The sequence below is a fragment of the Mixophyes fleayi genome, chromosome 8, assembly GCF_038048845.1.
Source record: "Mixophyes fleayi isolate aMixFle1 chromosome 8, aMixFle1.hap1, whole genome shotgun sequence".
NCBI classification, from domain to species: Eukaryota; Metazoa; Chordata; class Amphibia; order Anura; family Limnodynastidae; genus Mixophyes; species Mixophyes fleayi.
Genome location: NC_134409.1, coordinates 75,629,585 through 75,650,755, shown reverse-complemented (window position 1 = coordinate 75,650,755; position 21,171 = coordinate 75,629,585). Strand labels below are relative to the sequence as shown.

Sequence of the window (21,171 nt, the reverse complement as noted above, 5' to 3'; positions counted from 1 at the left end):
CTACTGGGGTGAAGATGTTCACTGGGGACCCCCACAAAGAGGTTTGGCCAAAGCTATTTCTGGCTGTTCTCCGAGTGGGTACCAAGCAAGACCAGTTGGAGATAATGAGGGAATCTAGAAGCAATCGAGATAATCTGCAGGCAGAGGTTGCCCGTATGACCAGTTAAAGCTGGATACAGGTGGTAGCAATAAACTACAGGCAGAAATTGTCTGGATGTCCAAGTAAAGCTGGGAAGCTTATGAGCTGTATACCAAGCAATAGCAATAATCTGCAGCAGGAGTTGTCCGGATTTCCAAGAAAAGCTGGGAAGCATGTGAGCTGGATATCAAATGGTAGCAATAACCTGAAGGCATAGGTAACACGGAGGTCCAGGTGAGCTGGGAAGCTTGGTGCTGGATACCAGGTGGTAGCATTAGTCTGCAGGCATAGGATATATGGAGCCACAAGGAACCACTTCTGATCAGGCAGAGCGACTTTGCACCATTGGAAGGGCGCTGTCTTAATCTGGAAGATTTTATTAATTAGCCAATTGCTGGTGGGCAAAATTAATAAAAGACTGCATGCGCAGACTCAAGTCCAAGATGGCGGTCTCCATGAGCAAGATGCGGCACTCAGTGCCGGAAAGAAGGAGGACAACGGGGGCACACAGGTAAATGCGCTGGGCCCTGACCAAGTGATCTGCGGTCTGGTGCATGACAGGTTATCATCAACAATTTAGAAAAAAGAAGCTTTTTCAAAAATTCAGGCATTTCAGGTAAGGCCATGCTTCATGGATAAATATTTTTATTTTGCACACCAGGGGGTAATTGTCTCAAGCTGAGAGTTTTTCGGCGGGTTTGAAAAACCAATCAGATTCTAGCTATCATTTATTTAGTACATTCTACAAGATGATAGCTAGAATCGGATTGGTTGCTATAGACAACATCTCCACTTTTCAAATCCGCTGGAAAACTCTCAGCTTGATACATTTACTCCAGATCTTTAGCTGGTAAACTAAAATTTAACGTAAGTAGTTAAGGCGAGCCAACATATGTCTACAGTTCACCTTTCTCTCATATGAGAGATGAATCTTGTCCTGTTATGAGAATTGTTATATTTAATCTTATAAGATGTCTTTCTTCTATTGGGATTTACAAGACCTTATCAGTTACAAAACCTCACCTGCTCCTGTATCCAACATTTTCCGATCTGACAAGTACCTATGCCTGATTATACATGCACATTGATTCTATGTGTGTCATCATTACAGTCTTTACATAGCTGTACAGGATAAAAAGGCAATTAATGATAAGGAAAGCCTCACCGTGTTCACACTGAGATCCATAGAATCCTCCATCACAAACGCATGTGTGATTGTTGATTGTCTCAATGCATTCCCCATGACCACTGCATGATAGTTTTTTGCATGATGCTATGAAACAACAAAAAAAGATAAACAGAATAAGCTTTTTCCTCATCTAATGCTTAACCCTGCATGTGCACACACACAGACACACACACACACACACACACACACACACACACACACACACACATACATACATACATACATACATACATACATACATACACACACACACACACACACACACACACACACACACACACACACAAGCATCCATGAGCACAAGCACACAACGTTTTGGCTACTTGGCCTTTAACTATTTTGCTGTCTGATCCAACAACCCCTCCTTTAATGATAAAGTGTAATGTGCAAAATTGTGCTGTAGCCCATAGATTCTCACTGCTGGTCATGAAAATGATAAGTTCAACAGGGGAGGGGTTTTGATGGGTTGGGTATGAAATGTCTACATTCATAATGTCAACATTCTAAATGTCTACACCATAATGTTGATAGTGAAAATGTTTACATTGTTATAATGTTGACCAACAAAATGGCAACATACATAATGTCTACACATTCAAAATGTCAACATGTAAAATGTGTACACATTGTCATAATGTCTACTGGGTTGTAATATCAACATTCTAAATGTTTACATTAATAAATAGAAAAAAAAATGTCAATAAGTGTAAAAAAATGGCAATAAATGTTGAAAAAAAAAGCTTGCCCCTTTCCCCCAAACAGCTTAACCAACCCCATTGCTGCCAAACTAGGGTTTATGCCCTGAGTTCAAGTCATGGGAAATCCTCCATGTTATATATATATAGCTGAACCACTGCTAAGAGCAAATTTGCGCGGGGAGCTCTTAGGAGCTAGTATTGCATCGTGTATGAGTGTTTATTATTTTGCCAATCCATGGATCCCTGCATATATTACAGATAAAGAGCATGGATCTAGGTGGGAAATAAAGATGGTGAATGAGCTATGTTTTTGGGTGTTTTTATTTCAACTAAAATCATTTTTATACTTGTGTCTGTGTTTTATTTACATTTTTCCATGGTGCACTACAGGTTCCAGCTTGCCCTGCGTGCCAGGGCATGCCAGCACTTGTGGTTCTCCAAGTGCCAGTATGCCCTAGCTGCCATGGTTATGCTGGCGCTTGTAGTACTACATGAGTCAGCATGCCCAAACACTTAATGACAGCCTGGGCATGCTGAGACCTGTTATGCACCATGGACAAAATGAATTTATACATTTAACCAATTAATATTACCCCACAGCCCCATGAGTGTGGAATGAGCACTAGTGCTATCAGCACAGGACTGGTCACACCTAGATGGGAGAGGCCTGCATTTTCTTTTGTAGACCCGATCTCCGTAGGAAATCCAGCCCTGTACCGACCAGCCTGATTTGACATTATGACAGGGGGACCCCACGCTGCGGGATTCCAGCTATCAGAGCTGGATTAAGGCTCTGGGGGGCCTGGGGCACTTTAGACAGGGGGGGGCCCTAAAGTGTACTATGGCTATAATTTTAGACAAATACACAGACAATACTGTGTGCATCACTGTTAGTAGGCCTCCCTCCATGCAAATAGGCTTGAATATAAAAGTAAATAAAATTAATAGTATACAAATTTAATTAAAAAACGTATTCCCCCCCTCAACAAAACAGCCCAGCAATAAATTAATAGCATTCACATGTAACAAATAAACCCATTTCACACCATTACTGACAATTAATATTTCATATTCACATTTAATAAATTTACCCTCCTTCTCCCCAAACTTAGACCCACATTGAAAAATAAATAAATAGTCCCAAAACATCTCTCTCTCTCTCAGACAAGGAGATGAATGTTGACATGTATGAGGTGGTGTCTCTAGCAACTGGTGACACCTGGTACCAAGGGTGGCAGGAATATCAGGGTTTCCTAGTTCATGATAGCCATGCATTGGTGGTGGCAATAAGGGCACTGTAGAGATACCCGTACAAAGAGATCAACCTCTACCACAGTGAGCATCCTGATGTGACTAAGAAGTGCATATTCGAGGCTCCTGAGCCGAGCCAGTGCCTGGTGCTTAAACCTAACATTTATCTGCATCTGTATTTAAGCTGCATCCCGGAAGGAGGTGCTCAGTCCTGCGTATCATGGGGAGAACAGACTACTGCGGAGGTTCCCAAAGTGTGTGTCGTGGCTCCCTGGGGTGCCGCGGCGCTGTCACAAGGGTGCCTTGATCACCCTCTAAAAAAATAAATAAAAAACTAACAAGAGAGAGGGGGGACACAGAGAGAGAGAGACTCTGAAGGAGGGGGACAGAGAGAGAGAGAGAGACACTCTGAAGGAGGGGGACAGAGAGAGAGAGACTCTGAAGGAGGGGGACAGAGAGAAAGAGAGAGAGAGTCTGAAGGAGGGGGACAGAGAGAGAGAGACACTCTGAAGGAGGGGGACAGAGAGAGAGACTCTGAAGGAGGGGGACAAAGAGAGAGAGAGACTCTGAAGGAGGGGGACAAGAGAGAGAGAAAGAGTCTGAAGGATGGGGACAGAGAGAGAGAGACTCTGAAGGAGGGGGACAAAGAGAGACTCTGAAGGAGGGGGACACAGAGAGAGAGATATTCTGAAGGAGGGGGACAGAGAGAGAGAGAGAGACTCTGAAGGAGGGGGACAGAGAGAGAGAGAGGGACTCTGAAGAAGGGGGACAGAGAGAGAGAGAGACTCTGAAGGAGCGGGGCAGAGAGAGAGAGACTCTGAAGGAGGGGGACAGAGAGAGAGAGAGACTCTGAAGGAGGGGGACAAAGAGAGAGAGAGAGAGAGAGAGAGAGAGAGAGAGAGACTCTGAAGGAGTGGGACAGAGAGAGAGAGAGAGACTCTGAAGGAGGGGGACACAGATAGAGAGAGAGAGAGAGACTCTGAAGGAGGGGGACAGAGAGAAAGAGAGAGAGACTCTGAAAGAGGGGGACAGAGTGAGAGAGAGAGACTCTGAAGGAGGGCGACAGAGAGAGAGACAGAGACTCTGAAGGAGGGGGACAGAGAGAGAGAGAGACTCTGAAGGAGGGGAACAGAGAGAGAGACTCTGAAGGAGGGGGACAAAGAGAGAGACTCTGAAGGAGGGGGACAGAGAGAGAGACTCTGAAGGAGGGGGACAAAGAGAGAGAGAGATACTCTGAAGGAGGGGGACAAAGAGAGAGAGAGACTCTGAAGGAGGGGGACAGAGAGAGAGAGAAAGACTCTGAAGGAGGGGGACAGAGAGAGAGAGAGACTCTGAGGGAGGGGGACAGATAGAGAGACTCTGAAGGAGGGGGACAGTGAGAGAGAAACGCTGAAGGATGGGGACAGAGAGAGAGAGACGCTGAAGGAGGGGGGGCAGAATGAGACGCTGAAGGAGGGGGGGGCAGAGTGTGATGCTGTAGGAGGGGGGCAGAGTGAGACGCTGAAGGGGGGGACACAGGGTGTGAGATGGCGAAGGGGCGCAATGATACAGAGGCACAATGTGATGGTGAAGGGGTCTAAATACATCTTAAGTCATTTTGACCCAACTACTTAAAAAACGGGACTACCTGGTAATTATTTAGAGACTCTGAAGGAGGGGGACAGAGAGAGAAAGGCTCTGAAGGAGGGGGACAGAGAGAGAGACTCTGAAGGAGGGGGACAAAGAGAGAGAGAGACTCTGAAGGAGGGGGACAAGAGAGAGAGAAAGAGTCTGAAGGATGGGGACAGAGAGAGAGAGACTCTGAAGGAGGGGGACAAAGAGAGACTCTGAAGGAGGGGGACACAGAGAGAGAGATATTCTGAAGGAGGGGGACAGAGAGAGAGAGAGAGACTCTGAAGGAGGGGGACAGAGAGAGAGAGAGGGACTCTGAAGAAGGGGGACAGAGAGAGAGAGAGACTCTGAAGGAGGGGGGCAGAGAGAGAGAGACTCTGAAGGAGGGGGACAGAGAGAGAGAGAGAGACTCTGAAGGAGGGGGACAAAGAGAGAGAGAGAGAGAGAGAGAGAGAGACTCTGAAGGAGTGGGACAGAGAGAGAGAGAGAGACTCTGAAGGAGGGGGACACAGATAGAGAGAGAGAGAGAGACTCTGAAGGAGGGGGACAGAGAGAAAGAGAGAGAGACTCTGAAAGAGGGGGACAGAGTGAGAGAGAGAGACTCTGAAGGAGGGCGACAGAGAGAGAGACAGAGACTCTGAAGGAGGGGGACAGAGAGAGAGAGAGACTCTGAAGGAGGGGAACAGAGAGAGAGACTCTGAAGGAGGGGGACAAAGAGAGAGACTCTGAAGGAGGGGGACAGAGAGAGAGACTCTGAAGGAGGGGGACAAAGAGAGAGAGAGATACTCTGAAGGAGGGGGACAAAGAGAGAGAGAGACTCTGAAGGAGGGGGACAGAGAGAGAGAGAAAGACTCTGAAGGAGGGGGACAGAGAGAGAGAGAGACTCTGAGGGAGGGGGACAGATAGAGAGACTCTGAAGGAGGGGGACAGTGAGAGAGAAACGCTGAAGGATGGGGACAGAGAGAGAGAGACGCTGAAGGAGGGGGGGCAGAATGAGACGCTGAAGGAGGGGGGGGCAGAGTGTGACGCTGTAGGAGGGGGGCAGAGTGAGACGCTGAAGGGGGGGACACAGGGTGTGAGATGGCGAAGGGGCGCAATGATACAGAGGCACAATGTGATGGTGAAGGGGTCTAAATACATCTTAAGTCATTTTGACCCAACTACTTAAAAAACGGGACTACCTGGTAAGTATTTTTGCTTAGGGGAGCCTTGGAATAATTATGGTGACCCTAAGGGTGCCTTGAACTTAGAAAGTTTGGGAACCACTGGACTACTGTACCCCTGACTATCCACTCTAAGGGTTCTCTGCTTTCAGTGTCTGACTGTCCCCCCAGTATACTGGCTGCACGAGTTTGTTGTATGAATGCCACTGACAAATTGCTGAAATCTAGCGTCCTCGGGGTGCAGGGTGCCTTGCTGAGCCAGATTGTGAAACCACTGGTCATAACAAGCATCACCATAGGCACCACTGAGCAGCAAATAACCCCTCTCTCTCTCAGGCTGTCATTGACAGACTTAAGCCTCCCCTGGACTTGGCTCTGTTGCCTTCCTATGCTGTACACTCTCCTTACTTGTATATTGAACCGGACAAATGCTGGGCAGCTCTCTCACCCCTCCTCCTTACCCTGGGAGTCAGCTCTGCAAAGCAGCCGTGCTGGTTTATTAGATCAGTGTACAGCATTTACGACAGTTAGACATCTCCTATTACAATGCTAAGGCTTCCTCTTATCAGTAAGTGTCAAGACCCCCTCCCTCCCTAACACAGGCTCGCACCTCCAGATGGACAAACTCTTTGCCAGCAGTGTACATTTTGACATCGTCGACTTCTAGCTACTGCGCTTTGCTCCTCCCAGGCGGCGGGGGGCCCTCAGAGAGAGGGGGGCCCGGGGCACGTGCTGCCTGTGCAACCCCCTTAATCCGGCCATGCATGCTATAGTGCCATGCCTAGTGCTGGTAATACTAAATTCGGGGGGACCCCACGCTTTTTGTCACCCCAATGTTGCTAGTTCCAGCCTAGGTCTGCAGCACTAGCGTTGGTTAAGCTGTTGGGATGGGAATTGCGACACCGTTCTTTTATAATTTATTGTCTTTTTGCTTACATTTATTTATTTATGTCAACATTTTGAATGTCGACATTGATTACAACCCTGTACACATTATGACATTGTGTCTAATGTCTAATTACATATGGACATTATAAATGTGCAGACATTAAGAACATGTAGAGAGCTTGTAGGTATAACAGTGTAAACATTATCACTGTCAACAATATGGTGTAGACACTTTGAATGTCGACATTATGAATGTAGACATTTCAACTACATCCTACTTTGATAGCACAGAACACAGAACAAGTCACACTGGAGCAAGAGAAAGGATTTCCTGCTTTAACTTTAGTTGCATCTTTTGTTCTGCCAAAGCACTTGAACCTCAGAGGGCAGTTGAAATTTTAATTTTATTTTGGGTCACGCACAAATACATGTTCAGGTAAAATTAGGGTTTAAATGACAATACTTAAACCCCCCCCCCAAAAAAAATTGTGTCATATTCATAATTTTACATTCATGATGTAAGACAATATGAATGTATATGGGTAACACATATGAAGTGTTTAAAATCTGCTTAACTCAGTGGTCGAACTGAGGGTTTATATGGTGGTATGCTATACCGCAACTTCTCCTACTGCCTTGATTGAAAAACTAATAAATTCCATTCACTTACATTCCCATTAAAATTTTCATACCGCCACTTCTAAATGTCCACTTCGACCACCGGCTTAACTTTTAAAAAGCTGATATCTCCTAATTACATTGATACCATGTGTGAGGATACTGGATTTAACGTAACCTTTTGCGCTGCACAGCTGGCCTACCCGGTACCTACCCAAGGTTCAAAATCATCCAGGCAAATATCCAAAATAAAATAAATAAGTATATTGGTAGCACCAAAAAAGTAGCACCAAAAAGCAATAAACATATTTAAATAATAACTTGAAACCCTACAGTCTGGCACAGACAACATACAGGGTATAATGAAAACACCTCACCAGTATCCTAGTCACTCTCAGGGACTGCTGTCTATCCATTCATGCTTCTCCCCATCTCTCCTTTAAGGCTACCTGCAAATGTAGTGGCCCTGAGTCACTGTCACTCCGCTTTTGGCAGACACACAACTCCCCAAATCCTGGAGAGGTAGATCAGGGCAAAGGCAGTACTCCAGGGACCGATTATTCCTTTTTCTGTGAGGGGCAGAGATATCTCAACGGCTGCCTGACTTCAGCTATCTCTGAGTAGTGAATGCCAATTTGCTGTTCTCTGGAACTGTTTTTTAAAGGCAAAATTTACCTCCTTAAGAGTTTAAGGACCTGCCTGATTGGATCTTTTCTGTGTTTATCTTTTCACAGGTAAACATACAGACAAAGGGATAGCAGATGAGCCACCCTTGATTTAATTAGGGACAGGTATTGTTCTGTGGCTATATGGCAGAAGTTGTTTAAACAAGTGAGGTCCCAATCCAGACACATTACATTTAAATACACAATTCAGTCCTCTGTAATTAATCATCTAGATCTATCTGTGGACCTTTTCCAAATGCTAGCACACACAAACACACACGCAAAGATAAGAGACCCCCTGATGTGATTGACATTCATACAGGACTGGTGGACAATAATCCACCAGTCCTGAGACAATGGACCTAGGCTGAGACAATGGACTAGTCTGCAAGATAAGAAAGCCATGCTGGCAGACATTTTAACTTCGTACAAAATAGTATATATACAAGTATAAATATGACTGGTTAATATGGGGAACTAGAGGGGTAAAAAAAGTATGTGTTTTTATAGTTCACAGTTTTTGAGAAACGAGGCGCAGACTGGTTAAGGTGACTTAATACCTTCTTTCACCAGACCATAAATTTTTAGTTCCCACATCACTTGTGAAACCAAACCTGCAACTACAATATAAATTACAAGCAAAATAGTCCTGAAAAAGACTAGGCTGAGAGTAATTTATCTGCCTCATCCCCACTAACCACATAGGCAGTTTACTTAAGCCACCCCTAAAACAGACAGGCAGGATACTTATTTATGTATTCATTTATTTATTTAATTAAACAGTTTAAATCCTATGAGTGTGCTGGGACTGCATACTATTGCTGCAGTCCCATTACTTCCATAGGAAACACTGCTGGCCACTGCAACTTAAGAAACAGGGGAACCTGGCCTATGTTAAAATCTAATGTCAGATTGGAATAACCAAAGGCTGGGTTATTTATTTTCCACATATTGCCTAATATTGTCTTAGCTGATGTCCATCCAGACTATTAATGGTTATTTGGGTGTGGTTTAAAACTAGCCCATTGTTACATGTGATTTTAATTGCAATTCAAGGTAGTTGGAGATATAGAGATGCTAGTGTATGAAATAAGGATATTTTGCATTGATTTATGAACTTAAATAGCTTGATCAAATATTAATTAATATCCCAAACTTAAATTTTTGCTAAAAACAGACTGATTTGCAATAGTAAGATAAGCACTGACAACAATGGGGTTTTGGTTTGTATCCATTTATATAGCCATGCAGCTGGTACCCTGGAGAGTATGGGATTAACCAACTGCAGTCTAAATTTCCTATCTACTATGTTTGTGTAAATGATCGGTGGTTGTCATTAGGGGTTGCTGCAGAGTAATTTATACACAGTGAACCTGATTCATCAAGAAACGCAAATGCCAATATGTGCTGGATTTTGGGTTCAATTTCTCTGCGCATGCCCAGAAACTAACTATATGTCAGAGAATGCAAGTGTATCCAATTCATCTTCGTGTGTAAAGGACCCTTACTACATACAATTTCGGGCGGAACGGGGAGTGAACTGAGAGTATGCAAGTGTGGGAAACTTGCCTGGACAGGTCCCTCAGGGGAGTACCTTGGGTTACGTCGGTTCTCTCCGGCGGCACCAATTGTGGCGCCAAAATTCAAATGGCTAAGTGGTGAGCCTGATCATCATCACGCAACGCAGCAGTGACATCACATGGCATCATGTCAAGTCTCTGGGAGCAGAAAAAGAAAAAAGACGTCGGAAAAGAAGCTCCGCCGGAGGAAGAAGAAAGAAGATGCCGGACAGAAGAAACAGATGCTGTCATCAAGCGCAGAAGAAAGAAGAGGAAAGAGACGATGATGGCGGTGGTGGTGAGCAGTGGCAGGGAAACGGTTAAGGGTCAAGAGCTATCCTACCAAGAAGATGCTAGAGACAAGCGTAAAAGAGCCTGGCTGGGTGAAGATCTCCACGGCGGGTAAAGTGGACGGCGGCAGAGACTGGGGATCAGGTAGGGTCCTGCTAGGCTGCCCTTCTTGCAGGCCCCCACCCACACTTGCATCTATTCCCCTTTCTACGCTGGGCACTAGACCTGAGCCACAAAATGGGCATTAGGCCCGAGCAGCAGATAGGGTGGCCACAGTAGTGAGATTTTGTTGGGCACCAGGCCCCTTATAGGAGTTAGTGGGGCACCAGGCCCATTAGTTAAAGTGGGGCACCAGGCCCATTAGTTACGCCAGAAGGCCCTTTAGTTGGTGTTTGTTCACAAGGCCCTTTACTTGGAGTTGGGCACAAGGTCCCGAGCTTGTTAGGAGAAGCGCTAGGCTCCTGATAGAGTAGGAGTGGCACTAGGCCCTGGTTGTTAGAGGAGCTATAGGCTCCTGATAGAGTAGAAGGGCGCTAGGCTTTTTTTGTTAAGGAGCTATATGCTCCTGATAGAGTAGGAGGGTACTAAGCCCTGGGACAAGAGGGACATATGCTCCCTGATCTTAGTTACTGCTAGGTTGTCAAGAGGTAGTATACCAGACTCCTCTTTATGGTCAGGAAAGGCACCCAAAGTCCTGAGCCCCAGTGTCACGGGCACTAGGAGTCTTTGCCCAGGATATCACCAGATGATATTCTTACCAGAGTAATATAGCTGGTACTATGGTCCTCTGGTAGCAGGGTGACTAACGGAACAGGAGAATCAGCAGATGGAAAGTCTATGACTAGCAGCAACTGGTAATGACTTGGATGAATTAACACGAGGAACCAGATGGACGAGTAGACGTGAGAAGAGTCAGTGGTCTGCGTACAGCAAGTTGTACCACTGCTATAGTGAGAAGGAATGTACAGGAGTAGAAAGGAGGTAGTGAAGTCAGTGGTCTGCGTATAGCAAGTTGTACCACTGTCTATAGTGAAGGGATGGATTCCAGGTGCAAGTAGGTAACGGGGAAGTCAGTGGTCTGCGTACAGCAAGTTGTACCACTGCTTATGTGAGAGGATACTTGTAACAGGTGCCAATGGAAACAGAAGTCAGTGGTCTGCGTTCAGCAAGTTGTACCACTGCTATATATATGTGAGGATGGGCACGAGGTGATGAATGGAACACAGAAGATACACGGGAGGCACGAGGAGCTTGATCCCATGATGATAACCACAATACAATAATAACTGACAAGCGCTGCTTGAAGTATACAAAGTCACTATAGAGATCCAGGTAATAGGAAACAAAGTCAATAGTAACATGTTACGATCTTGATGCCTTAGTCAGTATTAGCACAGGCTTACCTAGGGCGCGGAGTCTAACGGCCTTCCGGTCTTCACCAAGAACCACCGCAAGGTAGTGTGGGCTTAGCTGCCGAAGAACCGCAGGTCGCGGCCCCCAGATTAGCCTACGTGAATTCCAGGCGTAGTAGGTCTGGAACAATAACCGGTAGATGCACGGAGGCAATGGGTGCGTGGCAGGATCCAGAGAATAGTCGGTAACACAGCCGGGTCGGTACACAGGATGTATCAGGTATACGGTGCCAGAGGGAGATCCAGAGAATAGTCGGTCACACAGCCGGGTCGGTACACAGGAGGTATCAGGTATACGGTGCCAGAGGGAGATCCAGAGAATAGTCGGTCACACAGCCGGGTCGGTACACAGGAGGTATCAGGTATACGGTGCCAGAGGGAGATCCAGAGAATAGTCGGTCACACAGCCAGGTAGGTACACAGGAGTAGGAGGAATAGAGGGGTTAACAGGGAGCAGGCTCACAGGAGTCAGGACACAGGAACTGTAGCCAGGAACAGGAAACACATTGCTCTGACACAGGCAGCGTGTCAGAGCAGGGAAGATATAGGAGTTTGAATTCCCCGCCCAGGAGTCACATGATCAGCAGCAGAGAGAAGCAGGAAGTGCGGCAGCGCTAACAGGAGCAGCGCTGAAGACATGGACACCGCTGTCAGCTCCCGCTGACAGCGCAGCGGAACGGGGACAAGGTAAGTTCCTAACAGTACCCCCCCCTTCAGGGGTGGCCTCCGGACAACCTATAAGGCTTTAGAGGGAACTTGGTATGGAATTTCTTCAACAAACTCGGAGCATGAAGGTCTCGTGCAGGAATCCAAGAACGCTCTTCAGGACCGTAACCTTTCCAGTCAACCAGGAACTGCAAGGAACCTCTGGAAATCCGAGAATCTAGAATCTCCTTCACCTCAAATTCCTGATCTGGTGCAGAAATAGCAGCAGGAGGTCTTCTTGAAGAGAAGAATTTGTTAACAACAAGTGGTTTGAGAAGGGAAATGTGGAAGACATTGGGAATCCTCAAGGTAGGGGGTAATTTTAATCTAAAGGCCACCGGATTAATGACCTCAATGATCTTGAAGGGACCGATAAATCGGGGAGCGAATTTCCTAGAAGGAACCAACAGGCGAAGATTCCTTGTAGACAACCACACTTTGTCACCAGGAGTGAGTAGTGGAGACGGTTTTCTTCTTTTGTCAAATGCTTTTTTACTGATGGCAGAGGTGTGAAGTAATTTGCGTTTGATAAGATCCCACCTAGACGAGAAGTCTGATAGAAGGGAATCCACTGCAGGAACCCCAGAAGCCGTTAACTCTTTGAAGGGTGGAACTTTAGGATGAAATCCCTGAAGAGCAAAAAAGGGAGAAATGGAGGTAGAGTCGTGTGAATTATTATTGTGGGCGAATTCTGCCCAAGGTAATAAATCAACCCAATCATCATGTTTAGCTGAAATTAAACATCTGAGGAATTTCTCCAATTCTTGATTCGTCCTTTCCGTGAGACCATTACTTTGCGGATGATATGCAGAAGAGAAATTTAACTTAATTCCACAAAGACGAGAAAAGGCCCTCCAAAATCTTGCCACAAACTGAGTTCCTCGATCAGAAACGATAATATCTGGACAGCCGTGTAGGCGGAAAATTTCTTTAATGAAGAGTTGAGCCAGAACAGGAGCAGAAGGGAGACCTTTTAATGCCACAAAATGAGCGGCTCGGGAAAGGCGATCGGTGACCACCCACACTACTGAGAACCCTCTGGAGGAGGGTAAATCTGTGATAAAATCCATGGAGAGATGACTCCAAGGTCGATCCGGAATTGGCAGAGGCTGCAGCAGACCGTATGGAGCCTGACGAGGAACTTTATTCTGAGCGCAAGTGGAACACGCCGTCACAAACTGTCGAACGTCCGAACGGATAGCCGGCCACCAATAACTACGGGAGATAAATTCCAAGGTCTTCTTTATACCGGCATGACCAGAAAAACGGGAGGCATGAGCCCATTTAAGGAGTTTAGTTTGGAGATGTGGAGGAACCAAAGTCTTCCCGTGAGGAATGATCACCCGAGTAGGAGTAGTAGCCAAAATACATTCTGGATCTAGAATAGACCTAACACTCTCTTCTTCGGTATCTATAGAATCAAAGGAACGAGAGAGGGCATCAGCCTTCTTGTTCTTGGACCCTGGTCTGAAGGTAATGATCATATTGAATCGTGAAAAAAATAACGACCATCTGGCCTGACGGGGATTGAGGCAGGATGCAGTTTGTAGATAAAGCAGGTTCTTGTGATCCGTAAAAATAGTAACAGGAAATCTGGCTCCCTCCAAATGATGTCTCCAGGCCTCCAAGGCCAATTTGATAGCAAGTAGTTCTCTGTCTCCAATGCCGTAGTTTTTTTCGGTGGATGAGAATTTACGAGAAAAGAAGCCACAGGGAGAAAACTTTCCAGTAGAATTCTTCTGAGACAAAATAGCTCCTACTCCAGTGGAGGATGCGTCAACTTCGAGAAAAAAGGGGAAGGAAGAATCTGGCTGTTGAAGAATAGGTGCCGATATGAAGGCTTCTTTAAGATACTTGAAGGCCTCTACCGCCTCTGGTGGCCAGGTCTTAGCGTTGGCAGATTTCTTGGTCAGGGAAGTGATGGGAGCAATAACAGACGAAAACCCTTTAATAAAGTGGCGATAATAATTAGAGAATCCAATAAACCGCTGGATGGCCTTAAGTCCAACCGGTTGGGGCCAATCAGAAATCGCCTTTAATTTCTCAGGGTCCATACGTAATCCGGAGCCAGAAACCACGTGACCAAGAAAAGGAAGATGCGTTTTTTCAAAGACACACTTGTCCACATTACAGTACAGATGATGCGACCGAAGGCGTTGAAGAATCAAGGAGACATGATGGCGATGAGTAATAATATCAGGTGAAAAAATAAGAATATCGTCAAGGTAGATGACAACAAATTGATACAGGAAATCCTGAAAGACTTCGTTAATAAAATTTTGAAAAACCGCAGGAGCGTTACAAAGTCCAAATGGCATGACAAGATACTCAAAATGCCCATCGTGCGTATTGAACGCCGTCTTCCATTCATCCCCTTGTTTAATACGGATAAGGTTGTAGGCCCCTTTCAAATCCAGCTTAGAAAAAATTGAAGCTCCCTTGATCCTATCAAAGAGTTCAGAGATTAATGGTAAGGGGTACCTATTCTTTTTCGTTATGGCGTTGAGGCCACGGTAGTCTATGCAAGGACGCAATCCGCCGTCCTTCTTTTTTACGAAAAAGAACCCTGCTCCTGCTGGTGACGAGGATTTCCGGATAAAACCCCTGTTTAGATTCTCCTTAATATATAGGGACATGGCCTCTGATTCGGGTAGAGATAATGGAAATACCCGTCCTCTAGGTGGTATCTTATCCGGCAACAATTCAATGGAGCAATCCCAAGGTCTATGAGGGGGTAACTTGGAAGCCTCCTTTTCACAAAAGACATCAGAAAACGAATGATATTGAGGAGGAATACCGGAGGGTGTTGGGAGACAACCCATAGCGGGTCTATGAATCCTGGGAAGACATCGGGAATGACACTCTGAACCCCATGCAAGAACTTCCGGTTTCTGCCAATCTAAAGTGGGGGAGTGAAGTCTGAGCCAAGGTAGGCCTAAGATCAACGGGTTGATAGCCTTTGGAATGACTAAGAAGGAGATTTCCTCAGTGTGCAAGGCTCCAATGCGTAGAGACATGTTAACAGTTCTGTTCTTAATGGATCCTCCAATGATACGACTGCCATCTATAGCTGTAATGGCAATAGGTGGATCTAAGGGTTGCCTAGGCAATGATAACCGCTCTACAATGTCAGCTCGTAAAAAGTTCCCCGCTGCACCGGAGTCAATAAGCGCTGGAAGAGACAATTGTTTATCAGTATATTGCAGAATAACTTGGATAGAAAAACTAGAATCCATAGGAGAGAGAATGTTCATACCTAACATAGTCTCTCCGTCATCAGTTAGGTCCGATCGTTTCCCGGGCGCTTCCCACATTGACTCAGGACATGACCGGGTTCCCCGCAATAAAGGCATAAACGATTCTTGAACCGCCTCTCTCTTTCCTCCTGGGATAAACGTGCTCTTCCCAACTGCATAGGCTCTTCCTCCGGTGTAATAGGACTTTGGAAGCGAGGAGCCAAACGGAAGGTAGATCGACGGGAACTCTCTCTTTCCTGAGTGCGTTCACGGAAACGTATATCAATCTGGTTACAGAGAGAGATCAAAGCATCCAGGTTAGTGGGTAACTCTCGGGCTGCTAGCTCGTCCTTAATACGATCGGACAAGCCTTGCCAAAAGGTGGCCACTAAAGCTTCATTGTTCCAACGAAGTTCGGCCGCCATAGTGCGAAATTGAAGGGCATACTGGCCCAGAGTAAGGGTACCCTGGCGCAGACGGAGGAGTCCAGAAGCTGCACTGGAGACTCGTCCGGGTTCATCAAAGATGCGTCTGAAGGTTTCCAAGAAAGTGGCACAATTATGGAGAATGGGGTCATCATGTTCCCAGAGAGGAGAAGCCCAGGCAAGCGCTTGACCAGACAATAAGGAAATAATATAGGCGACTTTAGTTTTCTGTGTGGGAAAGTTCCCGGGCAAAAGTTCGAATTGAATAGCACACTGGTTCAAGAAGCCTCGGCATTCCTTAGGATCCCCATTGAACTTGGGTGGGTTAGGTATGCGGAGTTGAGAGGTGGTGGGGGCAGATACAGCTGAACCGCTTGGAGCGGGGGCAGGCTGTGGGGCGGAGCAGGTGGAGGATTAGGAGCTGCCACCTGAGCTGCTTGGAGCGTATCCAACCTGTTAGACAGAGTCTGCAGAATCTGTAATAACTGTTCTTGATTTTTCCCCTGTTCCTCAACCTGAGCCGCTAAGTTATCCAGTAGCACTCTCGCAGTGGGATTCCATGTCGCTTCCATCAGTTAGATAGTGGTCAGAGCAAACTGTTACGATCTTGATGCCTTAGTCAGTATTAGCACAGGCTTACCTAGGGCGCGGAGTCTAACGGCCTTCCGGTCTTCACCAAGAACCACCGCAAGGTAGTGTGGGCTTAGCTGCCGAAGAACCGCAGGTCGCGGCCCCCAGATTAGCCTACGTGAATTCCAGGCATAGTAGGTCTGGAACAGTAACCGGTAGATGCACGGAGGCAATGGGTGCGTGGCAGGATCCAGAAAATAGTCGGTAACACAGCCGGGTCGGTACACAGGATGTATCAGGTATACGGTGCCAGAGGGAGATCCAGAGAATAGTCGGTCACACAGCCGGGTCGGTACACAGGAGGTATCAGGTATACGGTGCCAGAGGGAGATCCAGAGAATAGTCGGTCACACAGCCGGGTCGGTACACAGGAGGTATCAGGTATACGGTGCCAGAGGGAGATCCAGAGAATAGTCGGTCACACAGCCAGGTAGGTACACAGGAGTAGGAGGAATAGAGGGGTTAACAGGGAGCAGGCTCACAGGAGTCAGGACACAGGAACTGTAGCCAGGAACAGGAAACACATTGCTCTGACACAGGCAGCGTGTCAGAGCAGGGAAGATATAGGAGTTTGAATTCCCCGCCCAGGAGTCACATGATCAGCAGCAGAGAGAAGCAGGAAGTGCGGCAGCGCTAACAGGAGCAGCGCTGAAGACATGGACACCGCTGTCAGTCCCCGCTGACAGCACAGCGGAACGGGGACAAGGTAAGTTCCTAACATAACAATAGCTTCAATAGATGGAGAACTCCGGAGCTGAACACAACACAGTCCAGGCGGATATGCAATATAATAGCAAAGTCAATAGAAAGTATGCATACCGCGGTTCAGGAGAGCAGGCTGTCACGGAGAAATGCAGAGATACCTGAACGGCTGAACGCCGGCAGGAGGAGAGACCACTGGAGGATGGAAGCGGTAATCAGGTTGGTGCAGCGCACGAAAGGTAACCAGTAATCAAAGGAGCAATACTCTGGAAGCAGTAGTAAATAAAACTGGAGACATGATGAACACGGGAGTGTTGAGGCGGTCTGGTATCCGACAGTAGTAGCGGAGGTAGTGGAGGGCAGACACGCTAAACACACAGGAGAGTTAAGACAGTCTGGAATCCGGCAGTAGTAAAGGAGGCAGCGGAGAGCAGACACTCTGAACACAGGAGAGTTGAGGCGGTCTGGGATCCGGCAGCAGTAGCAGATAGGAATCAGCTGAGTGCAGACACGATGAACACAGGAGAGTTGAGGCGGTCTGGGATCCAGCAGCAGTAGCAGATAGGAATCAGCTGAGTGCAGACACGATGAACACCGGAGAGTAGAGACGGTCTGGGAACCAACAGTAGTAGCAGATAGGAATCAGCTGGAACAGAATGCACAAGGAAACAGAGGAACACCTTCAGAGGCTCATGGGGAATGAGACTCCAAGATCAGGCAACTAGGTAATGATCACAGGTAGTTTAAATAGGGAGGGTTGCCTGATCATCCAATTAAATAAAAGCAACAGGTACTGAAGGTTTCATAAGGGCTGCACATGCGCAGACCCTTAGGATGGCGCACGGCCACGGTTCCTGAATACAGGAGAAAGGGTACTCACAGTCCGGTGAGTGACAGTACCCCCCCTTTTAAAGGTGGGCACAGAACACATGGAACCGGGTTTGTCCGGAAACTTGGAATAAAACTTCTTAAGAAGAGCTGGAGCGTTGAGATCTTCTGCTTTAATCCATGAACGCTCTTCAGGACCAAACCCCTTCCAATGAACGAGGAAACGAAGAACTCCTTGCGAAATTTTTGCATCTAATATGTGAGTAATCTCAAAGTCCTCCTCTTGATGAGTTTGAACTTGCCGAGGTGCTGAAGGAGGGACCGAGAAATGGTTGATGATAAGAGGTTTGAGCAATGACACATGGAAGGCATTGGAAATACGAAGATTCTTAGGTAGTAGAAGTTTGAAACAAACTGGATTTATCACTTGAATGATTCTATATGGACCAATAAAACGAGGAGCGAACTTCATAGATGGGACCTTCAAACGAATATTTTTGGTTGATAACCATACACGATCTCCGATTTTAAGTGGTGGAATAGCCCGTCTCTTTTTTTCTGCAAAAGACTTATACCTGGCAGATGTCTTCTTTAAACAGGTTTTGACCTGAGACCAAATATTTTTGAAGGTCTGACAAACAGTCTCTACAGCAGGAACTTGGGTGGGAGGGAGGTCAGGAAATTCCGGAAAAGACGGATGGTGACCGTAAACCACAAAGAATGGAGTTTAAGAAGATGATTTATGATACATGTTGTTATGAGCGAATTCAGCCCATGGAAGCAAATCTACCCAGTTGTCTTGGTTGGCTGAAGAGAACATCCTTAATAAAGTCTCAAGATCTTGATTGACCCTTTTGGTTTGTCCGTTTGATTGAGGATGGTAGGAGGATGAGAGTGATAATCGGATACCCAAGGTCTTACAAAGGGCCCGCCAGAATCTGGAAACGAATTGCACTCCTCTATCTGAAACAATCTCGGAAGGACATCCATGAATACGGACGATTTCTTTGATGAAATAATCAGCCAGAGTAGATGAAGAAGGTAAACCGGTCAAAGGAACGAAATGTGCCATCTTTGAAAATCTATCCACCACTACCCAAATAGTATTGCACTTTTTACTAGGAGGAAGATCAGTAACAAAGTCCATACTAATATGGGTCCACGGCTTGAAAGGAATGGGTAGTGGTTGAAGCAGACTCGCTGGAGTTCTGCGGGGAGTCTTAAACTAGGAACATAATTCACAGGCAGCCACAAAATCTTTGACATCTCTCCTCATAGAAGGCCACCAGTAACTTCGAGAAAGAATTTCAAAAGTCTTGCGTTCACCAGAATGTCCAGAAAAATGAGAAGAGTGAAACCACGAAAGGATTTTCTTCCTAAGAGCAGGAGGCACGAGAGTTCTCCCAAATGGTAGCACCTTAGTGGAAGAAGCAGCCAGAGAAACACATTTGGGGTCTAATATAGAGTGGTTAGGACCATCTTCAACGTCTGAGGACGTCATAAAAGCTCGAGATAGGGCGTCTGCTTTTTTATTTTTTGCAGCTGGTTTGAAGGTTATGATTAGATCAAAACGAGAAAAGAAAAGAGACCATCTTGCTTGACGAGGATTCAAATATTGAGCAGACTGTAAATATGACAAATTTTTATGATCAGTAAAAATTGTAACAGGATGACGAGCTCCCTCCAACAAATATCTCCATTCCTCTAATGCTACTTTTATAGCCAGCAACTCCTTGTCCCCGATGGTATAATTCTACTCTGCAGGCAGAAGACCCCGAGAGAAAAGGCACAAGGATGGAATTTTTGTTGCTCCGATCTTTGGGTGAGAATGGCTCCTAAGCCAACATTAGAGGCATCTACTTCTAGGAAGAAGGGAAGCGTCACATCAGGCTGTCGAAGAACAGGAGCGGAGGAGAAGGACTCTTTGAGAAACTGGAAAGCTTGAAGGGCCTCAGAGGACCATTGTTTAGTATTGACCCCTTTAAGAGTTAGGGCCACAATAGGAGATGCAATCGAGGAAAAATCTTGAATGAAGCGTCTATAATAATTGGCAAAACCTAAAAAACACTGAATTGCACGAAGAGTAGTTGGCTGAGGCCAATGTAATACAGCATTCACCTTTTCTGGATCCATCTGAAGACCAACTCCGGAGACAATATATCCCAGAAATGGAATCTGGGGTAACTCGAATGAACATTTTTCTAATTTGCAGAATAATGAATTTTTTCGGAGTCTGGAAAGGACCTCTGCCACATGTTGATGATGAGAAGGCAGATCCTGAGAAAAGATTAATATGTCATCCAGATAGGCAACGACACAAACATATAACAAGTCCCGGAAGATCTCATTAACGAAACCCTGGAAAACAGCGGGGGCGTTACATAACCCGAAGGGCATTACTAAATATTCATAATGCCCGTCTCTGGTGTTGAAAGCTGTCTTCCATTCGTCACCGGACCTGATTCGAATTAAATTATAGGCACCACGAAGATCCAACTTGGTAAAGATCCGGGCTCCCTTGATACGATCAAATAACTCAGTAATTAATGGAATGGGGTACCGATTTTTGATAGTTATGGCGTTAAGTCCACGGAAATCTATGCCAGGACGTAATGATCCATCCTTCTTTTTTACGAAGAAAAAACCTGCTCCAGCGGGAGAGGTAGAAGGTCGAATAAATCCTCGCTGGAGATTCTCTTTGATGTACTCAGAAGTGGCTTGAGTTTCAGGTAACGAAAGTGGATACACACGACCCCTAGGAGGAGTCTTGCCAGGTTGAAGATCAATCGGACAGTCCCATGAACGATGAGGAGGAAGACGTTCAGACTGAATTTTATCAAATACATCGGCAAAAGAAGCATACTGAGGAGGAAGTCCCGGTGAACAAGGTGAAATGGAGGATTGCTGTATCTTGAGAGGAACGACTTGAGAGAGACAACGATGATGACACTCAGACCCCCAAGACGTAACTTGAGGAGTGTGCCAGTCAATCTGGGGAGAATGACGTTGAAGCCATGGAAGGCCTAAAACAATCGGACTGGTAGTAACAGGAAGAATTAAAAATGAAATTTCCTCCTGGTGTAATACCCCAATTTGAAGGGTTACTGGAGACGTACACTGGGTGATGAGACCATTAATAATGCGTGATCCATCGATAGCAG

At 46.1% G+C, this 21,171-nt stretch overlaps 1 protein-coding gene across 9 annotated transcripts in view; it reads right to left on the bottom strand.

The window, feature by feature from the left end:
* Positions 1–21,171, bottom strand: part of SELL (selectin L) — a 470,693-nt gene that overhangs the window by 246,594 nt on the left and 202,928 nt on the right. For all 9 annotated transcript variants that reach the window (XM_075182749.1, XM_075182751.1, XM_075182754.1 and 6 more), the window contains exon 4: positions 1,305–1,412. In XM_075182749.1, coding sequence (XP_075038850.1) covers positions 1,305–1,412 — 108 coding nt within the window. The remainder of the gene's footprint in view (positions 1–1,304; positions 1,413–21,171) is intronic.